At 41.9% G+C, this 21,042-nt stretch overlaps 2 protein-coding genes across 2 annotated transcripts in view; one reads left to right on the top strand and one right to left on the bottom strand.

Annotated features, from left to right (window-relative positions):
• Positions 1-7,477, top strand: LOC108257394 (nuclear factor 7, brain). The gene is made up of 6 exons (XM_053675452.1): positions 1-1,018; positions 3,333-3,428; positions 3,511-3,741; positions 3,932-3,954; positions 5,058-5,176; positions 5,863-7,477. Exons 1-6 carry the CDS (start codon positions 620-622, stop codon positions 6,399-6,401), a joined length of 1,407 nt encoding a protein of 468 aa, XP_053531427.1. The 5' UTR covers positions 1-619; the 3' UTR covers positions 6,402-7,477.
• The window catches only part of LOC108256830 (G-protein coupled receptor 183), a 17,468-nt gene continuing 3,787 nt past the window's right edge, over positions 7,362-21,042 (bottom strand). Inside the window, exon 2 of the mRNA XM_017454052.3 lies at positions 7,362-9,861. Within this exon, the coding sequence (XP_017309541.2) occupies positions 8,900-9,808 (909 nt within the window). The 5' untranslated portion in view covers positions 9,809-9,861 and the 3' untranslated portion in view covers positions 7,362-8,899. The remainder of the gene's footprint in view (positions 9,862-21,042) is intronic.

The following is a 21,042-nucleotide window of genomic DNA, read 5'->3' as shown; positions in this document are numbered from 1 at the left end:
TCTCTATAAGTGATGCGCGTATGTTTACTCCACACTGTCCAAATGAACAGGAAGTGAAAATGAGACATGAACTCCACAGCAATGTGATCTGCAAATACACCCGCCTGTACAGACCCAGTTACAGACGTCCCTTTCAGCAAGAAGTCTGAGAACCTCTCTATAAGGAAACGAGAAGAAGACGTTATCCGATGGCATCGCACTAAAAACGGTTTTCGGTATTCCCTTTATTTTACGATGGAATATAAAAACACGGTGTATGTATATGTTTCGAGTCTCTTTCAAAGTTTGTACGGACGGACAGGACCGTTAAAGTTGGATCGTTTAGATGTACAAACGTCAAAGGTTAGAGTCGTGGGAACTCTGCCCAATATAGGGCGAAAACGCCGGTTCCACATTAACCAAAACATTCAAGATCGTCAAGAGAGTTGAACTTCCTGTTTTGAGTCTCGTGTGCTACTCCTCCCTCTGTGCTCTTCCTGAACATTTCAAGCAGCTCAAAGGAGCTTTCCAAAAACCTGCTGAGCGAGGCGAGCTCACACCGTCGCTGCAGACGTGTGCGCCAAGGGTGACGACGCGGCACTCCGGCTCCTAGCATGACAGAAGCGTGTCGGGCGTGACCATGTCTTCCGAGTTACCCGAAGAGGACCTGTCGTGCCCCGTGTGCTGTGACATCTTCAGCGATCCCGTCCTGCTCCCGTGCAGCCACAGCTTCTGCCGGTCCTGCCTGCAGAACTTTTGGGGAAGTTCGGTTTTCCGGAGCTGTCCCATGTGCAGGAGGAGAGTCTCGAAAAAGCAACCTCCGAGCAACCTGGCTCTGAGGAATTTGTGCGAGGCCTTCGTGCAGACCCAGAACTCTAGACGTGAGAACGAGAAGAAAGCGGCGTGCCCGCAGCACGCCGAGAAGCTGAAGCTCTTCTGCGTGGATGACCAGCAGCCCATCTGCGTGGTGTGCCAAGCCTCAAGAATGCACAGGGGTCACGACTGCGCTCCCACAGACGAGGCCGCTCTGGACTGTAAGGTACTGTTCGGACAGAGGCGCTTTGTGCCGCACTGCACTGTTGCTACATTGTGTCTGTGTAAAAAAAAAAACAAACAAAAACAAAACGCCATTCCAGAAGGATTTGGTGTGGTTGCTTGAGAGAATGCGGTTAATCAAGTCCGGTCTGACACAATCTCAGCGTGCTCCGGTGGAGGAATAAGAGCCGAGGCATTCCAGCAGCACCTCGCTGGCTCACATCTGCGTTTTGTACCTTTCAAACTCGAGCGTTCTCGAAAAGTCTTCAATAAATCCATGCGCACATGTGTTTGAGTTAGGACGAGAACGCTTGTATTTCAAACACATGTTTTGGAACCAGAAAGTCTTGTTTCTGGAAGCAACAGTCGGGGGTTAACTCGGTTCGATGCCCTTTCTTACATCCTCTATTCGGCCTCTGTCAATAGCCGTGATGTTATCGTTTAAAACGAATTACTTTACACTTTCATAAAGTCATGCGGACGTGGACGGTTAGAGCGAACACGACTGATCTTGGTGTCTTTATGCACATTTAGGTAGATGCCAGTAAGTTTGGTGGAAGGAGGAAAGATTTGGCAAGACGGTGTAGATACCGGATTCTTTAAAAAAAAAAAAAAAAAAAACAAACAACCTCACAACAAAAACACTTTTTAGTTCCAGACTGATTTAATTCAGAGGTTTTTTTTTTTTTTTTTTTTTTTTTAAATAGTTTGATTTAGTCCAGAGTACGGACAGTTTGTTTTGTTAAAATGACCCAAATCTCATAATCAAAATAAATGTTGCGTTCTTGTGTACATTTTTGTTTTTGAATACAGTCAACTTTGTTCAGTATGTCCTTTTGTACGATTACAATAAACCAAATATAAGATCATTAAACCTATTTCTGGACACAATTTCAAAGCTTGATAAATACTCACGCTCTATTGGCTGATAATTTTAAGTTCTAGAAAGATGCCAAATTATCTGCCAGTAAGATTGAGAACATTTAGACCTCGAAAAAAAAATCTTATAACAGGAAATACTAGATACGTTTGACTCTATTTAAGATATCGCCACTTGCTAAGCTGGCAGGTTTTCTGTTGACATTTTTTTTTTTTTCATGATGTGGCTGATCGAGGGTTAAACATTTCAGACCTTGGAACGATGACGTTCTAGCTGACTTCAAGACTTTATAACTTAATGTTATATATATTATATTTACTGCCCATGCTACTGCATACAATACATCGCACTGTCTGTGAGAAGATTTACAGCAGAACATTGTGTTTAGACGATGGCGAGTATAACACACAGCTTTAAACTTACTGAGGGTAAAATATACCCTTACTTACTATATATCTTAATTTGTAAAAAAAAAAATAATAATCATAAAAAAAAAGTATACTTTAATCCAGACGTCTTACTGTTTACATTTTCATTTCAAACCTCTCGGTAATATAAATCTCAAAGATCACGATTTTCTTCTTTTTTTTTCTTTTTTTTTCTTTTTTTTTTTCTTTTTCCCCCAGGAAGAATTGAATTCAGTCACATTTTTGCATTTTAAACGGACACATCAAATATCAAACCTACGTTTATATGGAGTTTATATTTCGGTCAGTTTTGAAATTCAAAGATGCTATGAAGAAGTACGTTATTATGTGTTTTTTCATTTAGACAAAGAAAAAGAAAAAGGAAAGAAAAAGTGCAAAGTTGTAATGAAAGGAAACAGAGCACCAAGTCCAGCGGTAACCTTAACCTTCATAATGTTTATAAACAATACATTTTTATTAAATAATTTTAAAAAAAACAAAAAACCTTTCAGTTAAAATCGTTCACTTTTTACTTTTAAATATTATTTTTAAGCTACGTTTAAATCCAGACACTTAAAACGGTTTAACCTTTGATGAGCAAAAATCTTTAAAAAAAAAAAAAAAAAAAAAAAAAAAAACTACAATAATGATAACGTGTTGTGTATTTTTTTAAAAAAATGATTTATTTATTTTATTTTATTACTATTTAGAATTGTAAGTGCGTTTTAGGGTGTACCGTGTAAAAGTAATATCATGCCATAGCAGCAACAATTTATGATAATAATAAGAAGATTAATAAGTTGAAAAAATGTAAATATCGGTATAAATAAGGAGGTGATAATAGACAAAAAGTACAGAGCACAAGAGATGTAAATGTGTATGGAAATGGAGACACGAAGGTTTTTTTCGGTACCTTTTTCACTTCTACTTTTTGTTTTACGTAAACGAAACCCCATACTTTCACCTTAGCGTCATTTTTCTGCACTTTTTTAACATTTTTATGCATATTTTCCGCCATTATGCTTTTATAGGAGAAGCTCGAGTCTGCTCTGAAGATGCTTAAAGACAAGCTGGATGTCGTGACTAAACTCAGAATGACTTCAGCTATGGCGCTCGAGCATATCAGGGTAATTTTTTTTTATTCTGAAAAGATTGACTTTTTTAGTAAAAAGGTTCAAGAAAAACCAATCAAGATTCTGTGTGCTTTAGAGTCAGGCCCAGCTTCTAGAGAACCAAATGAAGCATGAGTTCATGAAGCTTCACCAGTTTCTGCGTGAGGAAGAGGAGGCCCGGCTCTCCGCGCTGAAGGAGGAAGAGATGAAGAAGGTCCTTGCTATAAAGGAAAGAGATGAAGAGCTGAGGAACAGGATCTCTTCTCTCTCAGACATCATCAGTCGCACCGAGCAGGAGATCGCTGATGATGATCTGACGCTGCTGCAGGTAAAAATATCACCACCATTAACTCTGGAATTTCCTGGAGTGTTTTTTTTTTTTTTTTTTTTTTTTCCTGAACAGGATAACGTTGTTTATGACGTGTTGACCGACTGCCAGGAGAAGTTTCTTATTCTCTCCTCCTCCTGGCTTTCAGAGTGTTCAGTGATGGCTCATTGTGTTTCGTTTCCTTTCACAGAACTTCAAATCTGCCATGGAGAGGTACGTAGAATCCACCTCTCTATGTTAAAGGAAAACTCCACCCTTAAAAATAACATTACAAATGTATTTATGTTGAAGTGTTTGTAATGTGCTTAGTGACCGTGGTGCTAATTGGTTGGTTGGTGATGTATGTTCGTCATTCCTGTGAGAATGAAGTTAGAAGATGTCGCAGGGGGATGCTGTACTTCGATAATCTCAAACAGTCAGGTTTCGCTGTTGGCTCCTGAAAACAAAACAGCGAGAGCTCACCATTTTCCAGAGACTTTCAACATCATATGGGGCAGTGGTGGCTTGGTGTGGAGCAGTGGTGGCTTGGTGGGGGCAGTGGTGGCTTGGTGGGGGGCAGTGGTGGCTTGGTGGGGGCAGTGGTGGCTTGGTGGGGAGCAGTGGTGGCTTGGAGGGGAGCAGTGGTGGCTTGGAGGGGAGCAGTGGTGGCTTGGTGGGGGCAGTGGTGGCTTGATGGGGCAGTGGTGGCTTGCTGGGGGGCAGTGGTGGCTTGGTGGGGGAAGTGGTGGCTTGTTGGGGGCAGCGGTGGCTTGGTGGGGGCAGTGGTGGCTTGGTGGGGGTAGTGGTGGCTTGTTGGGGCAGTGTTGGCTTGATGGGGCAGTGGTGGCTTGGTGGGGGCAGTGGTGGCTTGGTGGGGGGCAGTGGTGGCTTGGTGGGGGTAGTGGTGGCTTGTTGGGGCAGTGGTGGCTTGATGGGGCAGTGGTGGCTTGGAGGGGAGCAGTGGTGGCTTGGTGGGGGGCAGTGGTGGCTTGGAGGGGAGCAGTGGTGGCTTGGTGGGGGGCAGTGGTGGCTTGGTGGGGGGCAGTGGTGGCTTGGTGGGGGGCAGTGGTGGCTTGGTGGGAGGCAGTGGTGGCTTGGTGGGAGGCAGTGGTGGCTTGGTGGGGGGCAGTGGTGGCTTGGTGGGAGGCAGTGGTGGCTGGTGGTTAACGCTTTGGGTTACTGAACGGAAGGTTTGGGGTTCAAGGCCAAGCTGCCACTGTTGGGGCCTTGAGCAAGGCCCTTAACCCTCTCTGCTCCACGGACGCTGTATCATTCCTGACCCTGCGCTCTGACCCCAACTTCCTAACATACTTAATAAACACTTCTTGTTTCTACAGAACTCAGAGTTCACCACCAAATCCAAAGGGGTTTTATGGGGCGTTAATAGATGAGGCCAAGCACCTGAGTAACCTGAAGTTCAGGGTCTGGGAGAAGATGCAGGAAGTTGCTCCTTACTGTAAGTACCTCAAAGAAACACAAGGCGGCAGTGACGCACCATGGGGGAACAGCTTTTAACCACAAAGCATAAATACAGCTCAGTCAGCAGACAGGAATTTGTCCCAACAGAAGAAAAGTGTCACGCTCGGATGCTATATGAATCAACAAGCAGAACTGTTACCATCCCTCACTTGATATACTCATATAAGAGCATGCCCTGAAGTGTTTTATTCCTTTTATACCACAGGAATCTGCCAAGCAATATCATTTTTTATTGATTAAACAACATTTTGGACTGTTTATGGTTTGTACAATAAAACAAATCTGTTTATAGTTACATGTAATATTGTGAAATGAAAGTTCCTGTTGTTCCCTCAGCAGTTTCTCTCTCTTTACGCTAGTAAGACAAAAAACACCACAGCTTATCATGCTACTGTGACATGACACAAAGAAAAAAAACGTAAAGTTACAGCTTTACTTATGACTGTTACCAAGCTCTGACACTGGAGACTCCTTCAGTAAATGCTTATTAAATGTCTGAGGCTGACAGAAAACTTCACCATATCAACGTTTATGTATTTTTCTTCGTTAAATGTAACATGGACCAAAAGAAGTATATTTTCGCATCAAACATGGCCTGTCCGTGGATATACGTTTAAACGTGTTCAGTTGTTCTTACGGTCTGAATCTTCATTTCTCGCTCAGCTCCTGTGACTCTGGACCCGAACACGGTGCACCCGTGTCTCAGGCTGTCGGAAGACCTCAGTAGCGTCCATTACAGCAGCATGGGTCGTCCTCTCCCCACCAATCCAGAGCGCTTCTGCATGAGCGCAGAGGTTGTCGGCTCGACGGTTATCGGCTCGGGCACGCACGCCTGGGAGGTGGAGCTAGAAGAGAGCGATGACTGGATCCTGGGCGTAGCCAGCGTGTGCGTTAAGAGGGACTCGGAGGTCCCGGCACGCCCGGAGAACGGGTACTGGACACTGTGCATGCGGGACGGAGAGTACAGGGTCATGGCGTCGCCTGTAAGGACACTGAAGGTGGACAAGAAGCTGCAGAAAGTGCGAGTGGACGTGGACTGGGATGCAGGGGAGGTTTGTTTCTCCTGTCCCGAGGACGGGCAAATGCTGCACAGGTTCACGCAGACGTTCGTGGACAAGGTGGTGCCGTATTTCTACACACAGAGTAGAAAGCCTCTAAGGATTGTTCCACAACCGGTGATGATTTCAATGAAGAAAAACTGAGATGTATGGAATAAATGTGTAAACAGGAAGTAGCTTATGCTTTGGGGTACTGACGAGAAGGTCAAGAGTTCAAATCCCAACACTAAAAAGCTAAAAGGTCCTTGAGCAAAAACCTTTAATCCTCAACTTCTCAGGAGTATTCTCTCACAACCTGAGTCGCTTTGAAGGAAAGAGTCAGACAAAAGAGTAAAAACGTATGTGTACAACTTTAACTGTAATGGCTTGAGAGTGGAGTTTCCTGTCTTCTTGTTCCTGTTTACTTCCTGTTTGGCTGCTCATCCCCAAAATCCTAAGAACCAGGGGCACTGAATCTTTAAAGTCACCCAAAACACACTTTTACCCTGAAGAGGAAATGTAGATACAGTACCAATACTTGGTACTGTGGTGTTGTCTGGTGCACGTTTGCATATTAGAACCTGATTGGCCCTTGTATTTTATGATGTAATAACACCTGCCTGACACATGTTCAGCACTGAAACATATTATATTTTTCAGTCAGATATTTAGCTTCCTTGTGTTTCCTGAAATAAAAACTTACTCATCTTCAGGAACCGCTTTATCCTGGTCAGGATCCGGAGTCTATCCCGGGAACAAGAAGGGAACGCACCCGGGATGAGACACCGGTCCGTCTCGCCAATCTTTTTGGGAGGTGGGAGGCAACCGGAGAGCTTGGAAGTACGTCAACGTGGACACGGGAGAACATATGAAAACTCCAGAGCTCAGGATTGAACCAGGGAACCTGGAGCTGTGAGGCAACCACAGTACCACTCTGATAATAATAATATTAATAATAATAATAATAATAATAATAATAATGATTGAAGAACATGTTTTTTAAATAGTCTGGCTGGTAAAAATGAAATAAAAACGTGTATAGTGTGTATTTTTAATGTATTTCTTAAAAAAAAAAAAAAAAAAAAGCTGCTGGAATAAAAACAGTAGATTTTGTATGGTTCAGATTTTATTTATTTGCCATTACATGAAGTTTTATTTTGAATTTAATGAATCAAATATGTAAATATCCTGTATCTAATGATTGCTAGATAGGCCAAATGTGAATAAAAAATATATCTCCATTCTGGTGTATATTAAGCGAAAGGTATCATTGCTATGCATTATGAACGTTAAACATTTCCAGAGATTTCCACATGACTGTGTAAACATGAAACACATGATGGCGCCAAAATTCCACTCACTGAAAGGTTTAATCCACATTCTGTGTCTCAGAACTTTAAACAGCATGTGCTTGTTAAACAGTATTCCGGCTCGCAAACGCTAGTGCAAGGAATTCTTTCTGGAATTAAACTTACAAGTTAAATATTTATTATAAGAACATTTTATTCACACACCACATGTACTGGAAGTACTGGCATCCTTAAAGCGAACAGGCCAAGAAGACTGTATAATATAAACATTAAACATGAAAATAAATCAATTCATTGATTCAGTGAGTATAAATATGTCTTTTGACAGTATGTTACCAAAAATCTTTCCAATAAGAATTCACTTAAAGTATATCTATTATGTTTTTTCAAATATTCCCTTTTATGTAGTGTGTTCTATACGTAGCTGTTTGTGAATGTGAAAAGTCTGCAAAGTTTCAAAAATCGACGCGCACGACAAACAGAGTTACCGACTACCAAAAGAAGGAATCGATTTTGAACAGCTGAATCGACTCGTTAGTGATTCCAGACTTTACTTCTTGTACTAATCTACGTAGGTTTGTAACGTGGACCAATCACGGCAGACTGGGACGTCTGACCAATCAGAGCAGAGTATGCTCTCTGAAACGAGGAGTTTAGAACAAATCATTTAGAACGGATCATTTAACGAGTCGTTTGTGACACTGGGGGAAAAAGGTAACGCTGCAGTTTAAATTACGAGCACGTTAAAGCGTTTTTTCACCTCGGATGCGTGTAAATCTATTGCATGAGAGCTTTAAAATGAAATTAGGCCCGTTTCAAATCAATAATAGGTGCGCTTTAATGACATTCTTTTAAAGTGTTTATGAAACAATCATTAAATTGTTCTGAAATTCCAGATGTTCTGTTCTGTTGATATTTTTTTTACCCTAATAAACAAACAAAACAAACAACCCCCCCCCCCCAGGTTTAGTTTATTCTAGATGCCACTAATTCCCAATTTCTGGAATTCCATCCCTTATGAAAACCTGTGGTCTGAATTGAATGACAGGTGGATGGGCCAAGCTTGTTCGACCTTGTTAGACACTGCAGGTAGAGACTCAGTGCAGTTATTCTCCTCAGCGGAGGCTTTACCGAGTGCAAAGGTGCCAATAATTTTGCAGAAATGAATCACACTAAAATTAAACATTAAAATCTTTACGCTCAGAATAAAACTAGTTGTACATATGAGCCATATTATTATATTCATATTTATATAAAGGGTGCCAAAAATTTTGGAGCTGACTGTAAAACTTTGGGAACGTTTTCGAAATCTGGACCAATCTGAGCGCTCGATTCTTGTGGAGATGTAAGGCTCTAAGCTGGCGATTGCTCTGGTTTTTTCGTACAGCGGAGCTTCCTCACCAAAGAGTCTGGCAGGAAGGGGATCTTCTCCAGGCGAGAGAGGTAGACGAGTGGCTGGATGCTGCTGCTGATGTTCAGGAAGGCGTATCCCACAGGCTGGACGTAGCAGGTGAAGGCATGAGGTGAGTAGTGATCCTGGAAGGGGAACATGGCCACCAGAGGGAGGTAGTTAACAATAATGATGCACAGGATGGAGAGCACCATCTTGAAGGCTTTCTTCTTCATGGGGTGCATCTCGTCCTTGCCTGCACCTCGCGAGCGCTTCAGGGCCCACAGAATGGATATGTTGCAGATCAACATCCAGGTGAACGTGGCCAGGACCTCTCCTGTGAAGATCTTCTCGAAGTTAGGGAGGCCGCCGATGGTTTTAGCTGAGGCATACGCGAAGGTGAGGCAGAACACAAACACTGCCAGGCCAACCCTGTACTTAATGTGCTTCAACTGTCCAAAAGCGATCGGGAAGACCACAGCGACAAAGCGGTCCAGACAGATGCAGGAAAGGAACAGCGGCCCACTCGTGTCCTTCACGCCGTAGGAGAACTTCAGAGCAGACCAACCTTCCTTGCTCTTCCAGTAGAAGAGGTTGAGGAAGCTTATCGGGACCATGAGACCGAAGTAGGCGTCCATGAAGGCCAGGCAGCCCAGAAAGATGTCGGAGGTGGAGGGCTCGTGCCGGTTACGGATCAGGATTATGATGACCAGGATGTTGGCCGGAAATCCTATAATCAAGTTAAAGGTTTGAACTGCCAGGTCGAACAGGATGGCTTCCACCATGTGGTCACACCCATCAAACACACTGAAGGGCTTAGGGGTCGTGTTGAGCTGCAGGGGGGCAGGAGTGGGATCGACGCTGAGGTTCATTCTCAAGTCGAGGTCGTATTCGAATGTACTGAAGGAGATTCCGAAGGACAAACCTAGAAAAACAAACCTAATTATCACCATCTAATAGAAATTAGGACAAGTTGATAGACTGTAAGCGTCTGGAAATTTAGATCATCATCATCATCATTAATAAGTATTAATTTAATGAAAGAAAAAAAAACAAATCAACAAGTACAATTCAAAGAGAATCAAGCAAAATGGTCATATACTAGAATTAAAACCCTGACAGTAAAACAATAATGACACAATAATAAGGTATGAAAGGTATAAGGCATGCTGTTATAGGAAAATAATCAACAACAGGATGGTGTGATGAAGTGGAGTTACTGTTAACACCCTGAAGCTGATCCCAAAGTGGTTTATTCCTCTTAGACCACAGCCCTTTCCCTAATTATTACAACGTTTCATTTATAAATGGACAACAATTCATGGGATTTATCCATTTACCCTTCCATTTAATGTAGCGGAACCTTCCTGAAACTTCCTGACCTTTACAAAGCGCTGACACTGGAGACTCCTTCCACAAATGCTCAAGAAAAGTCTCCTTACCGGAAAAAACGTCACCATGTCGCCAATTAGACATTTTCCTTATCTTTGTTATTCAATCCACTTTTTTGACTTAGTGTACGCGGAGTGTCCTCTGTAGCTACAACTTCCTGTAAATGGGCTGTTACTATAGGAACAATAACGTATTACAGCGAACGCATTACGGAATAGACGTAAACATTTTGAGGTAATTGGTTTCCTCGAATTTTTGGAGTTAAACGAACTTATCCGGTTTTTACGGTGTAAGACGTCTAAGGTCAGAACTTGTAAGTAAGACATGCCTTTTTTAGGCAAAGAACATCCTGTACATGCGAAACCGTCTGCGTAGAGCTTAAGTTTCATTATTAACACCTCGATACATACAGAACTCGTTAATAAATATATCCCTAACACGCCGAATTCACTTCATTCCATTCCACCGGCTGTTTTCCTTCAGTCAGAAACGCAATGTATGCTTAAACAGCTGAGCCTGATGCACCTGAGCATCATCATCATCATCATCATCTTCATCATCATCATCATCATCATCATCATCATCATCATCATCAGCAGCGGCAGTGTGTGAGTCATGTCTCACTGTCAGAAAAATAAATCAGAGGCCACAAACAGATGAGTGTCTCGAGACGACAGTGTCTCTTCCTCAGGGCTGTTATTGTGTTATCCTGTGAGCTCGTGCCAAAGGCCACATGAGAACAGGGTCTGTACAAACAGCATACACACACACACACACACACACACACACACACACACACACACACTCACTGTCTTTATTATCTTTATGAGGACCTTCCACTGACAGAATCATTAATGCAGCTAAATAAAATAATGATATGATTCATCTAAATCATCTAAACATAACTCTCAGTAACCAATAAGGGACCATTGGCTCTTTTAGGTGGTTTGTTTGTTTATTTATTTATTTAAATAAGCGCTGTAGTTTTTATTGGAGATCAGTGAAACATCCCCATAAGGACAAAGCTGTCAGATATTCTGGTATTTTGATCCACACCAAGATATAAAACATCACATGCACACTGATGAGGACGACAGATACAGCGCTGAGTGTCAGATTTACTGAGAAGTGTATCAGTAAAGACATCAGTTACTAAATAACCACGAGTCAGCACGCATCGGTACACCTGCCGTTACACCTGTTATTACACCTGTCAGTACACCTGTGATTACACACCTGCCATTACACCTGTTATTACACTGGTTATTACACCTGTGATTACACCTGTGATTACACACCTGCCATTACACCTGTTATTACACCTGTTATTACACCTGTGATTACACACCTGCCATTACACCTGTTATTACACCTGTTATTACACCTGTTATTACACCTGTGATTACACACCTGCCATTACACCTGTTATTACACCTGTTATTACACCTGTGATTACACACCTGCCATTACACCTGTTATTACACCTGTTATTACACCTGTTATTACACCTGTGATTACACACCTGCCATTACACCTGTTATTACACCTGTTATTACACCTGTTATTACACCTGTGATTACACACCTGCCATTACACCTGTTATTACACCTGTCAGTACTCCTGTGATTACACACCTGCCGTTACACCTGTTATTACACCTGTTATTACACCTGTGATTACACACCTGCCATTACACCTGTTATTACACCTGTTATTACACCTGTTATTACACCTGTGATTACACACCTGCCGTTACACCTGTTATTACACCTGTCAGTACTCCTGTGATTACACACCTGTCATTACACCTGTTATTACACCTGTTATTACACCTGTGATTACACACCTGCCATTACACCTGTGATTACACCTGTTATTATACCTGTCAGTACACCTGTGATTACACACCTGCCATTACACCTGTTATTATACCTGTTATTACACCTGTCAGTACACCTGTGATTACACCTGTGATTACACACCTGCCATTACACCTGTTATTACACCTGTTATTACACCTGTTATTACACCTGTGATTACACACCTGCCATTACACCTGTGATTACACCTGTTATTATACCTGTCAGTACACCTGTGATTACACACCTGCCATTACACCTGTTATTATACCTGTCAGTACACCTGTGATTACACACCTGCCATTACACCTGTTATTACACCTGTTATTACACCTGTCAGTACACCTGTGATTACACACCTGCCATTACACCTGTTATTATACCTGTTATTACACCTGTCAGTACACCTGTGATTACACACCTGCCATTACACCTGTTATTACACCTGTCAGTACACCTGTGATTACACACCTGCCATTACACCTGTTATTACACCTGTGATTACACACCTGCCATTACACCTGTTATTACATATGTCAGTACTATTGTGATTACACACCTGTCATTACACCTGTGATTACACCTGTTATTACACCTGTCATTACACAGCTGTTATTACACCTGTCAGTACACCGGTGATTACACACCTGCCATTACACCTGCCATTACACCTGTTATTACACCTGTCAGTACACCTGTGATTACACACTTGCCATTACACCTGTTATTATACCTATTATTACACCTGTCAGTACACCTGTGATTACACACCTGCCATTACACCTGTTATTACACCTGTCAGTAAAATCCTGTGATTACACACCTGCCATTACACCTGTCATTACACCTGTTATTACACCTGTCAGTACACGTGTGATTACACACCTGCCATTACACCTGTTATTATACCTGTTATTACACCTGTGATTACACCTGTGATTACACACCTGCCATTACACCTGTTATTATACCTGTCAGTACACCTGTGATTACACACCTGCCATTACACCTGTTATTATACCTGTTATTACACCTGTCAGTACACCTGTGATTACACACCTGCCATTACACCTGTTATTACACCTGTTATTACACCTGTGATTACACCTGTGATTACACACCTGCCATTACACCTGTTATTACACCTGTTATTACACCTGTGATTACACCTGTGATTACACACCTGCCATTACACCTGTTATTACACCTGTCAGTACTCCTGTGATTACACCTGTTATTACACCTGTCATTACACCTGTTATTACACCTGTCAGTACTCCTGTGATTACACACCTGTCATTACACCTGTGATTACACAGCTGTTATTACACCTGTCATTACACCTGTCTTTACACCTGTGATTACACATCTGTTATTACACCTGTCATTACACCTGTCAGTACACCTGTGATTACACACCTGTCAGTACACCTGTGATTACACCTGTCACAGTCCCTTGTCAAAAACACCCAGTGTCTGCGTCACCTCAATAATCTGACAAATCAGGGTTTTTTTTACTTTTATGCAAATACTTGCTGCAAAAGATAAAATAAAATATATATTTTTAAAGAAAAATATTTTATTTGTTCAGTTTTACATAAAGATGCTATTTCACCTCAATTTTTTAATCTATATCACACTTTTAACAACAGACATCATGGCAAGGCAGCTTTACAGAAATCCGCACTGCAGTTTGTAGCAAACAAAAATGTCTTGAATCGATCTTGTCACGATCTCGCCGGCAGATGGCGCCGCGGCGACGACGTCCACGGAGATCAGGAGAGTGCGCGCGTGCACGAATCCCACGTGTTATTTAAACCCCTCGCGTTGCTGCGCACGGCGTGCGGTATTATAGACTGACTGGTGTAATGGGTAATGTTTCCATGTCCCGCTCTGGTTTCGTGTTTCATGCCATGGCCCTAGTTAAATGATTTCCATGTCTAGTTCTAGTTCCTTGTTTCATGCCATAGTGAAGCGACAGGTGAGTATTTGTTCAGGTGGGTAATTGTGATAAGCGGTAGAGGTTCCAAGTCTTGTTCTAAGTTTCATGTTTCATGCCTAAGTTCGAGTTTATATTTTGACCTCGTTTCCCGTTTCTTGTATCTTGGCTTTAGTGTGTAAATAAAGACTTTGATCCTGCACTTGCTTCCTGTTCCAGTCTCGGTTCGTAACAGATCTATTTCATATGATAAGATTACAGTAATCCCATGACAGAATTATTACTATTACTAGTTCTAGACTAGTCTAGAAATAGATTTAATAATCTATTTATTAATATGTATATATATATATATATATATATATATATATATATATATATATATAGTTGTAATCTTCTATAATCTCATAAAAAGAAATACTGCATGCATGACTAAGGTATATTCAAGATATTATCACTTGATATCATTTTTTTTGCAGTGTGTATGTAGAATCTAATCCCTAATTTAAAAAAAAACAGGGGTGACAGGGAAATCGTCCTCTTCTGGGTGACACCAGATAGTGTGATAATGACAATCGTTACTCTTCCATAATTATATACTTTATAGTTATTATACTTTAACATTATTATGCTAAAAGGATGAGTCTTTTCTTTTTCTTTTTCTTTTCTCCTCAGGGTTGCCAAGTGACTCGTCCTTGTGTTCGATAAAACCAGTCAGACTCCCAAAACGCCATAAAATACATAAACAAACAAATAAATAAATAATATGATGAGCAAAGCAGTTCATGGATACACTGCATCATTCATACAATAGGTGTAGCTGACTGTTTTTATTCATCTCTGTCCGTTTACCCTTCCACCTTGTTGATCCTCTATCACAGCCCTCATATAACATACATAACAGACGATACTTTTACTACCGACCATGTCAAAAGCAAACCAAAATAACGCCGACCTGGCAAACACAGATAGTACCGATAAACGTATTCCCTTGTATGTTTTTCTTCCCCCCTTTTCTTCCTGTAATAAAAAACGAATGGAAGAAAAATGTTTAAAACATAAAAACGTTTAAAAAAAAAAAAAAAAAAAAAAAAAACTGCCTGAGGTTAAACATGACGTCCTTGGGTCGTTTTCAGACAGAAAAAGAAAAAGAAAAAAATCAAATTAGTTTTGAAAACCCGTTTTACGTAAAATGGTTCCGAGAAATGTTCCGAGAGATCATTTGTAGATAACGGATCGATAAAACCATGGAAAACCAGTCCATGGCCCTAATCACATTTTCTCTTCATGATTTATGATGTATCTACATGATTTCATTCACTGTGTTCCTGCCACCTGATTGGCTGATTGGAGAACTGCACGAATGTGTAGAGGTGTTTTGTACAGGTGTTCCTAATAAACCGGTCTGCCAGCGTATATAATTTGTTCACCGGTACATGGAGAACGTGTGAACCAAGATCAAACGTCCAAACTGTCCCGATGAACCCGTGAAGCTTGGAAACTCTAGTGAGTTTTAAACATCTGCATATGAACATTTGAACCAACGTTGTGCTTAATATGCGGAATAAATTAGCATATTCATGACGATCGTGTAACCTTGTGAAAAACAGCAACAATAACAAAAAAAACTAGCCGTACTGTATGTCAAACACATCTCCTAATATATCTTCTTAACTCTAGATTTTCAGGGTCAGCTTCCTGTATGATGCTGACCACACCCCCTTACATGACGTCACGTCAATTAAGTCACTTTCGCCTTATGGGTATGTTTTTGCGTGATCACGCACTTTCGAGTTTCCCCAATCGGGCTAGAAAACAAACCACGCCAAGTTAAACCGTCCCACATACACCTTGAATGCATCCCATATACGATATTAGTGACGTGCATGAACGTTAGATGTTATTCCGAGTTATAACATGGCGCGCATGACGATACGCTGAAACACGAGCTGCTCCGTCTTTTATAACCGAGCTCGTGATTAGCTCCGCCCTGCATAGGTCCACCGAGAGGACGCATGGGAGGACGGGTGTATCCCTGGTGGTTCGTTATAGTGCTCTGTGTCCCTGTAGGATGGGACATGTTCCTAAATACCTTGCCCACCTGCCATGTCGCTCTGGGATCGAACACACACACACACACACAGCGTTTGCTGAACAGACTCTCTGGAGATGAACTACGTGTTTATCTCTTTGACACTTGTGGGAATTGTGGCCAGTCCTAGTCACAAAAGTTGATAAGCAGCTTTAATGGAAGATCCGCGACGGGACGAAGGTAATCGTTCAAACGATAAAACGCACCCCTTGAAGACTAATAGAATCAGGCTTCGGATTTTATGCTAATATGCGGAAATTCAAACGCCCTCGACGTAGCTATCCCTCGTGCTACGTTTTAACCGAGTCCTATTCCTCACGCGCGTAACGAGATTCATGTTCGCCCGGTTAGTCTTACTGTAATAACCGGATCATTTCCACGTAACAGTTTTAGGCTAGAAGTATTTGCGTCGGAACGTTATTCCGGTTTAATCACTATCGCCAAGTCCGACGAAGGCGTTTTGGATTCCTGGAAACGTTTCCACAACGTCGCCGTGGCAATTTTTAACGGGAAGAATGTTAACGCCGACATCTGCATAGAGTATTGAAGTAGCTGGGAACGCCGTGTTGTGAAAAGGCTGTGAAACAAACGTCGCAGGAACGTTACGAAATACCCGAATGATAAAAAGCTAGGATTTCAGAGGTCGATGGATCACTTTGTCCGGTTAAATATGTTGAAACCCTGATTCTAGTCAGGATTGTCGATCGCGGAATGATTATCAGGTCATAATTTGCTCGGCGAAGGTATTTCTCATTACTACACCCTGCGCATCAAGCAAGACAATTCGTTTCAAACACCGGAAAATGCGATAAGCAAATAGGCAGCCGATGAAATTCCGTAAAAGCGCCAGACTTACACGCGTCACGAAGGAGAGGTCCGCCGTGGATGCTCGACAGGTCAGGTAAAAGTGTTTGTGGAGCTCCGGAGTCCTCTGTATAAACTTTCGTAAGCCCCGAGGAATTCGAAATTTCGACGAGAGGGAGGATCGTTTCGGGCCGTGCCTCTGGAGAAAGCGACGACCTCTGTGACGCTGTTAGGTTAGACGTCCTCCCGTGATGCTTTCACCTGCAGGTGACAGCCACAGGACTGACGGTGTTTACCTGTCACACAAATTTCGGTGTTGATGCAAATGAACGCCTTACAATAGCAGCCCAAATACTGCACATTAACCCCTTAAACCTTTAGGTTAGTTATTATTTACGTATTTGTCTTAAAGCATTTTATCCAGCAACCTCAATCGATTATTCAAGCACTGCAGAGAAGATAATACGGCGTACGCTCTTGGAAAAGAACACCATTACGTTCTTCGAGGAAAAAGCTTCACTGGATGCCTAATGGTTTTTTTTTTTTTTAAATGAAACTCCAACAACGCCATCAGTTGGGAAACACTGATTTAAGGATTATTAGCTTCCAGAAAAAAAAAAAAAAACTCTTGGAAACTCTTCCCTCAGATCTCTCAGAGGAAAACCTCCGTTTGGCGATCACGCGTTTACGCAGAACTGATGAACCCTTACTGTTTTCCAACGTTCTAGGGAGCGAGGAACGTAAAAACAAAAGCAAACACTTGTTAAAACGTACAAATCGGCTAGATAACCGTTCCCAGCTAGCGAACGAACAAGCTAACGTCTAACACGCGCCGTATTTCTGCGCTTTTCCTACAAAACGTCCGGCGTAAAGTTCATCTCGCGTGTATTTAGCTCTCTGGTGGAATACAGTACGGCGTACTGTCCATGTGAGACATTTCAAACGTACGCTTCGCTTCACGTGAGCCCATGTAAAGTCTGAAAGGGTACGTGAAGGCAAACAATTCAAGTGGAAGGGGTTCTGCTGGCAATAAATAAATAAATAAATAAATGAATGGTTGCAAACCAAATGCAAATACGATATTCAGATCGACCAGGTAACGCGATCCAAATACAAATACAGATCAGGAGGCAGGGGATTGGAAAAGAAATAAATAAAAATACGACCGGAGAAAAGATTGAACTGTCGGGTTTTTCATCTTCGGCAGTGTATAGAGTCGTAGCAGGCTCGGGCGTGGAAGGTTTCTGTGATGTGACGAGGCATGAAATGTAGCTACACAAGCGCGTGTCTGCTCTCGAGCGTCAACCCTCTGTGGTCCAGCGTGGGGGATGTGCTACGCTCTGGGAATAAATAGGGGCTCGATCCCGTCAGCCGAAGCGGGGACTCGAGTCACTCCCGCCTCAAACACACGTCACTCCTGAGTCCCGTTTATAAATCCCCTCGTCTCAGACACACAGCAGCTGCACGTCTGCAGCTCATACCCGAGTCCAGATCTCGTCCGACAGACCTTCTGACGCGACGCTGGCGAAGAGGTGTGCGATGGATGCTGTGAGTATACGTACACTTCTCCAAGACGTGGTAACGGTATTACTAACCACGCTCAGCGCGGGCTTTAAAAACCTGGGATGATGGGCAGATATCTGACGTCTGAACATATCTCAGTTAAGATTTTTAAAAAAAATGGTACAAAACTCTACCGTTCGTTGTCACCGGAGAGCTTCCCTTATCTTTCGTATCTTTGAAATACCTGAAAATGTCTTTATAATGTGCACCGTTACGAAAAATGTTGTTGTTTTTTTTTTTAATAGTAAAGCTTTAAAGGTTCACTACATGCACCTTTCTAGGTAAAAGAAAGTATGTGTACTGTAATTTCATTAATGCTGTGAATATCGGTCAATAAAGGCATTCGCCATGCCGTTCGGTATGTTTTATTCGTTCACGTACGCTGTATAAACACCGAGTCTGGTGAACTTAACAATTCACGTACAGTCTACATGAGTGCCACGCGAAGGGACCTGAAATATACACGTTTTGGGAGACCCCGTTACTCAGTTAAACCGAGGGAACGTGTTAAACCGAGGGAACTTATTAGGGTTTTCAATGTGCGTACTAAACGGACCAAAGATGTATGTTTGAAGATGTACTTGCTTGATGGTACCACCCCAGGACAAGGAAAGGTACAGTTTGGTCCCTCTTTTCCCTGAGAACGTGAAGTTAAGGTTGCAAAGCTGAATGTTTTGGGTTTTTTTTTTTTTTTAGGTTTGATTTTAAACTGTCGCATAGTATTGATACAGCAAACGGTATTTCCTTTTATTTCCGAATGTAATGTCTATTCTTCTTCATCATCATCATCATCATCATCATTCGTGCTATATTGTGACACACACGTAGACAAGCGCAGGGGTTCCCAAACTTTTCCAGGGTCGAGGCCCCCCTTTTTGCAAGATGTCTTTAAAACACATTAAAAATACAGACTTCTGAATATATCCTCCTTTTTTTTTTTTATTATTATTATGAATCATTTTAATAATCTTACATCTTTAGATTACATTAAAGTGGCGGCCCCCACTTTGAAAACCACTGGACTAGCATACTGTGCAAAACGTCTAAGAAATGAAGAAATTCTGGTGTTAAATATGTCAAATAAATACTATAAAGAGCAATAAGTGGTGCAAAGTACTCTCTCTGTCTCTGGGTGTGTGTGTGTGTGTGTGTGTGTGTGTGTGTGTTGAACTCCTGTGTGTTTAGGTATCTGGAGAACTGAACATCAACTCAGACACGGCTGATGTCGTTTGCATTTGAAATAATCGGCCGAGACTCCTCCTACTCTGATTTAAAAAACAAAACAAAACAACAACAGAAAGAAGTGACACACACTCTCACTTGCGTCTGACTATTCCCGCCAATCGTGTGTTTTAGTTCCCACACATTGTTCATCTCATACCATTCATTTATTTTCACCGTCTAGATGCGAGTCTATCTACGGGGGATGCGGTTAAGAAAATAGTTCCGAGTTTTACTCAACAGAAGTCGTGTAAACATATAAGAACATAAGCGGTCTGTCTGTGCGCTGATAAATAAGTAAGTAAGGAATAAAAAAAGCACAGAAATACAGCGTCATGCTGCTGGAGGAAAATAATCAACGCCGGATTGGCTACCGATACCGACTCAAAGATAATTATTTCCCCCCGATCCTCTCTCTCTTCGATAATTCTAATTCCTCAGGGTTTATACAGAGAACTCTGGAGCTCCACAAACACTTTTATCTGATCTGCCGACATACAGGTCGCATACAGGTTCAAAGAGTATCGGAAACCAGCTTATATGTAGATTATGAATAAAATACGAGAGAGAAACGGTTAAACTAATTCCATTATTCTGTGAAATGCGATCGCTGTCACATACTTTCAGAAGCTGCAGTCCAATCTGAATGCTCTCAAAGGTTTGCCGTTTGAACGCGAGGAAATAACAGCGTCGGTCATGCGAATAATTTAATCTTATTTTTAGTAAACAGTTAAGACGTTTAATGTCACAACGTGTACAACGGATCCGCGACGTGTATTTTATAAAGCACAGGAGGTGAAAATTGAGGCAGGGTTCAAGCACCGGAACTGCCAAGCTGCCACTGTCGGGCCCTTGAGCAAGGCACTTAACACTCTCTGCTCCAGGGGGCGCTGTATCACGGTTGACCCTGCGCTCTGACCGACAACTTCCTGACATGCTGGGGTATGCGAAGAAGAGAATTTCACTGCGCTGTAACGTGTACGTGATTAGTAAAGACTCGATATCTCATATAAATCCATTTCAACAGACTCACAATCTGCTAGTTGCAGTCGTAGATGCACTACGACGGTGTTAAATATATAAAAAAAATGTCGTCGAGAAGTTGGCGGACAGAATATTTATATAATGCGAGATTTAACCGCGAGCCTTCCTCAAGCATAACTGACTAGCCGAGACACGTCGAGTATTTACTTTATTTATTTATTTATTTATTTATTTATTTTTACGCATAATAGC

The sequence above is a fragment of the Ictalurus punctatus genome, chromosome 24 (genome assembly GCF_001660625.3).
Source record: "Ictalurus punctatus breed USDA103 chromosome 24, Coco_2.0, whole genome shotgun sequence".
Taxonomy (NCBI): domain Eukaryota; kingdom Metazoa; phylum Chordata; class Actinopteri; order Siluriformes; family Ictaluridae; genus Ictalurus; species Ictalurus punctatus.
This window is presented reverse-complemented; position numbering and strand designations above follow the sequence as displayed.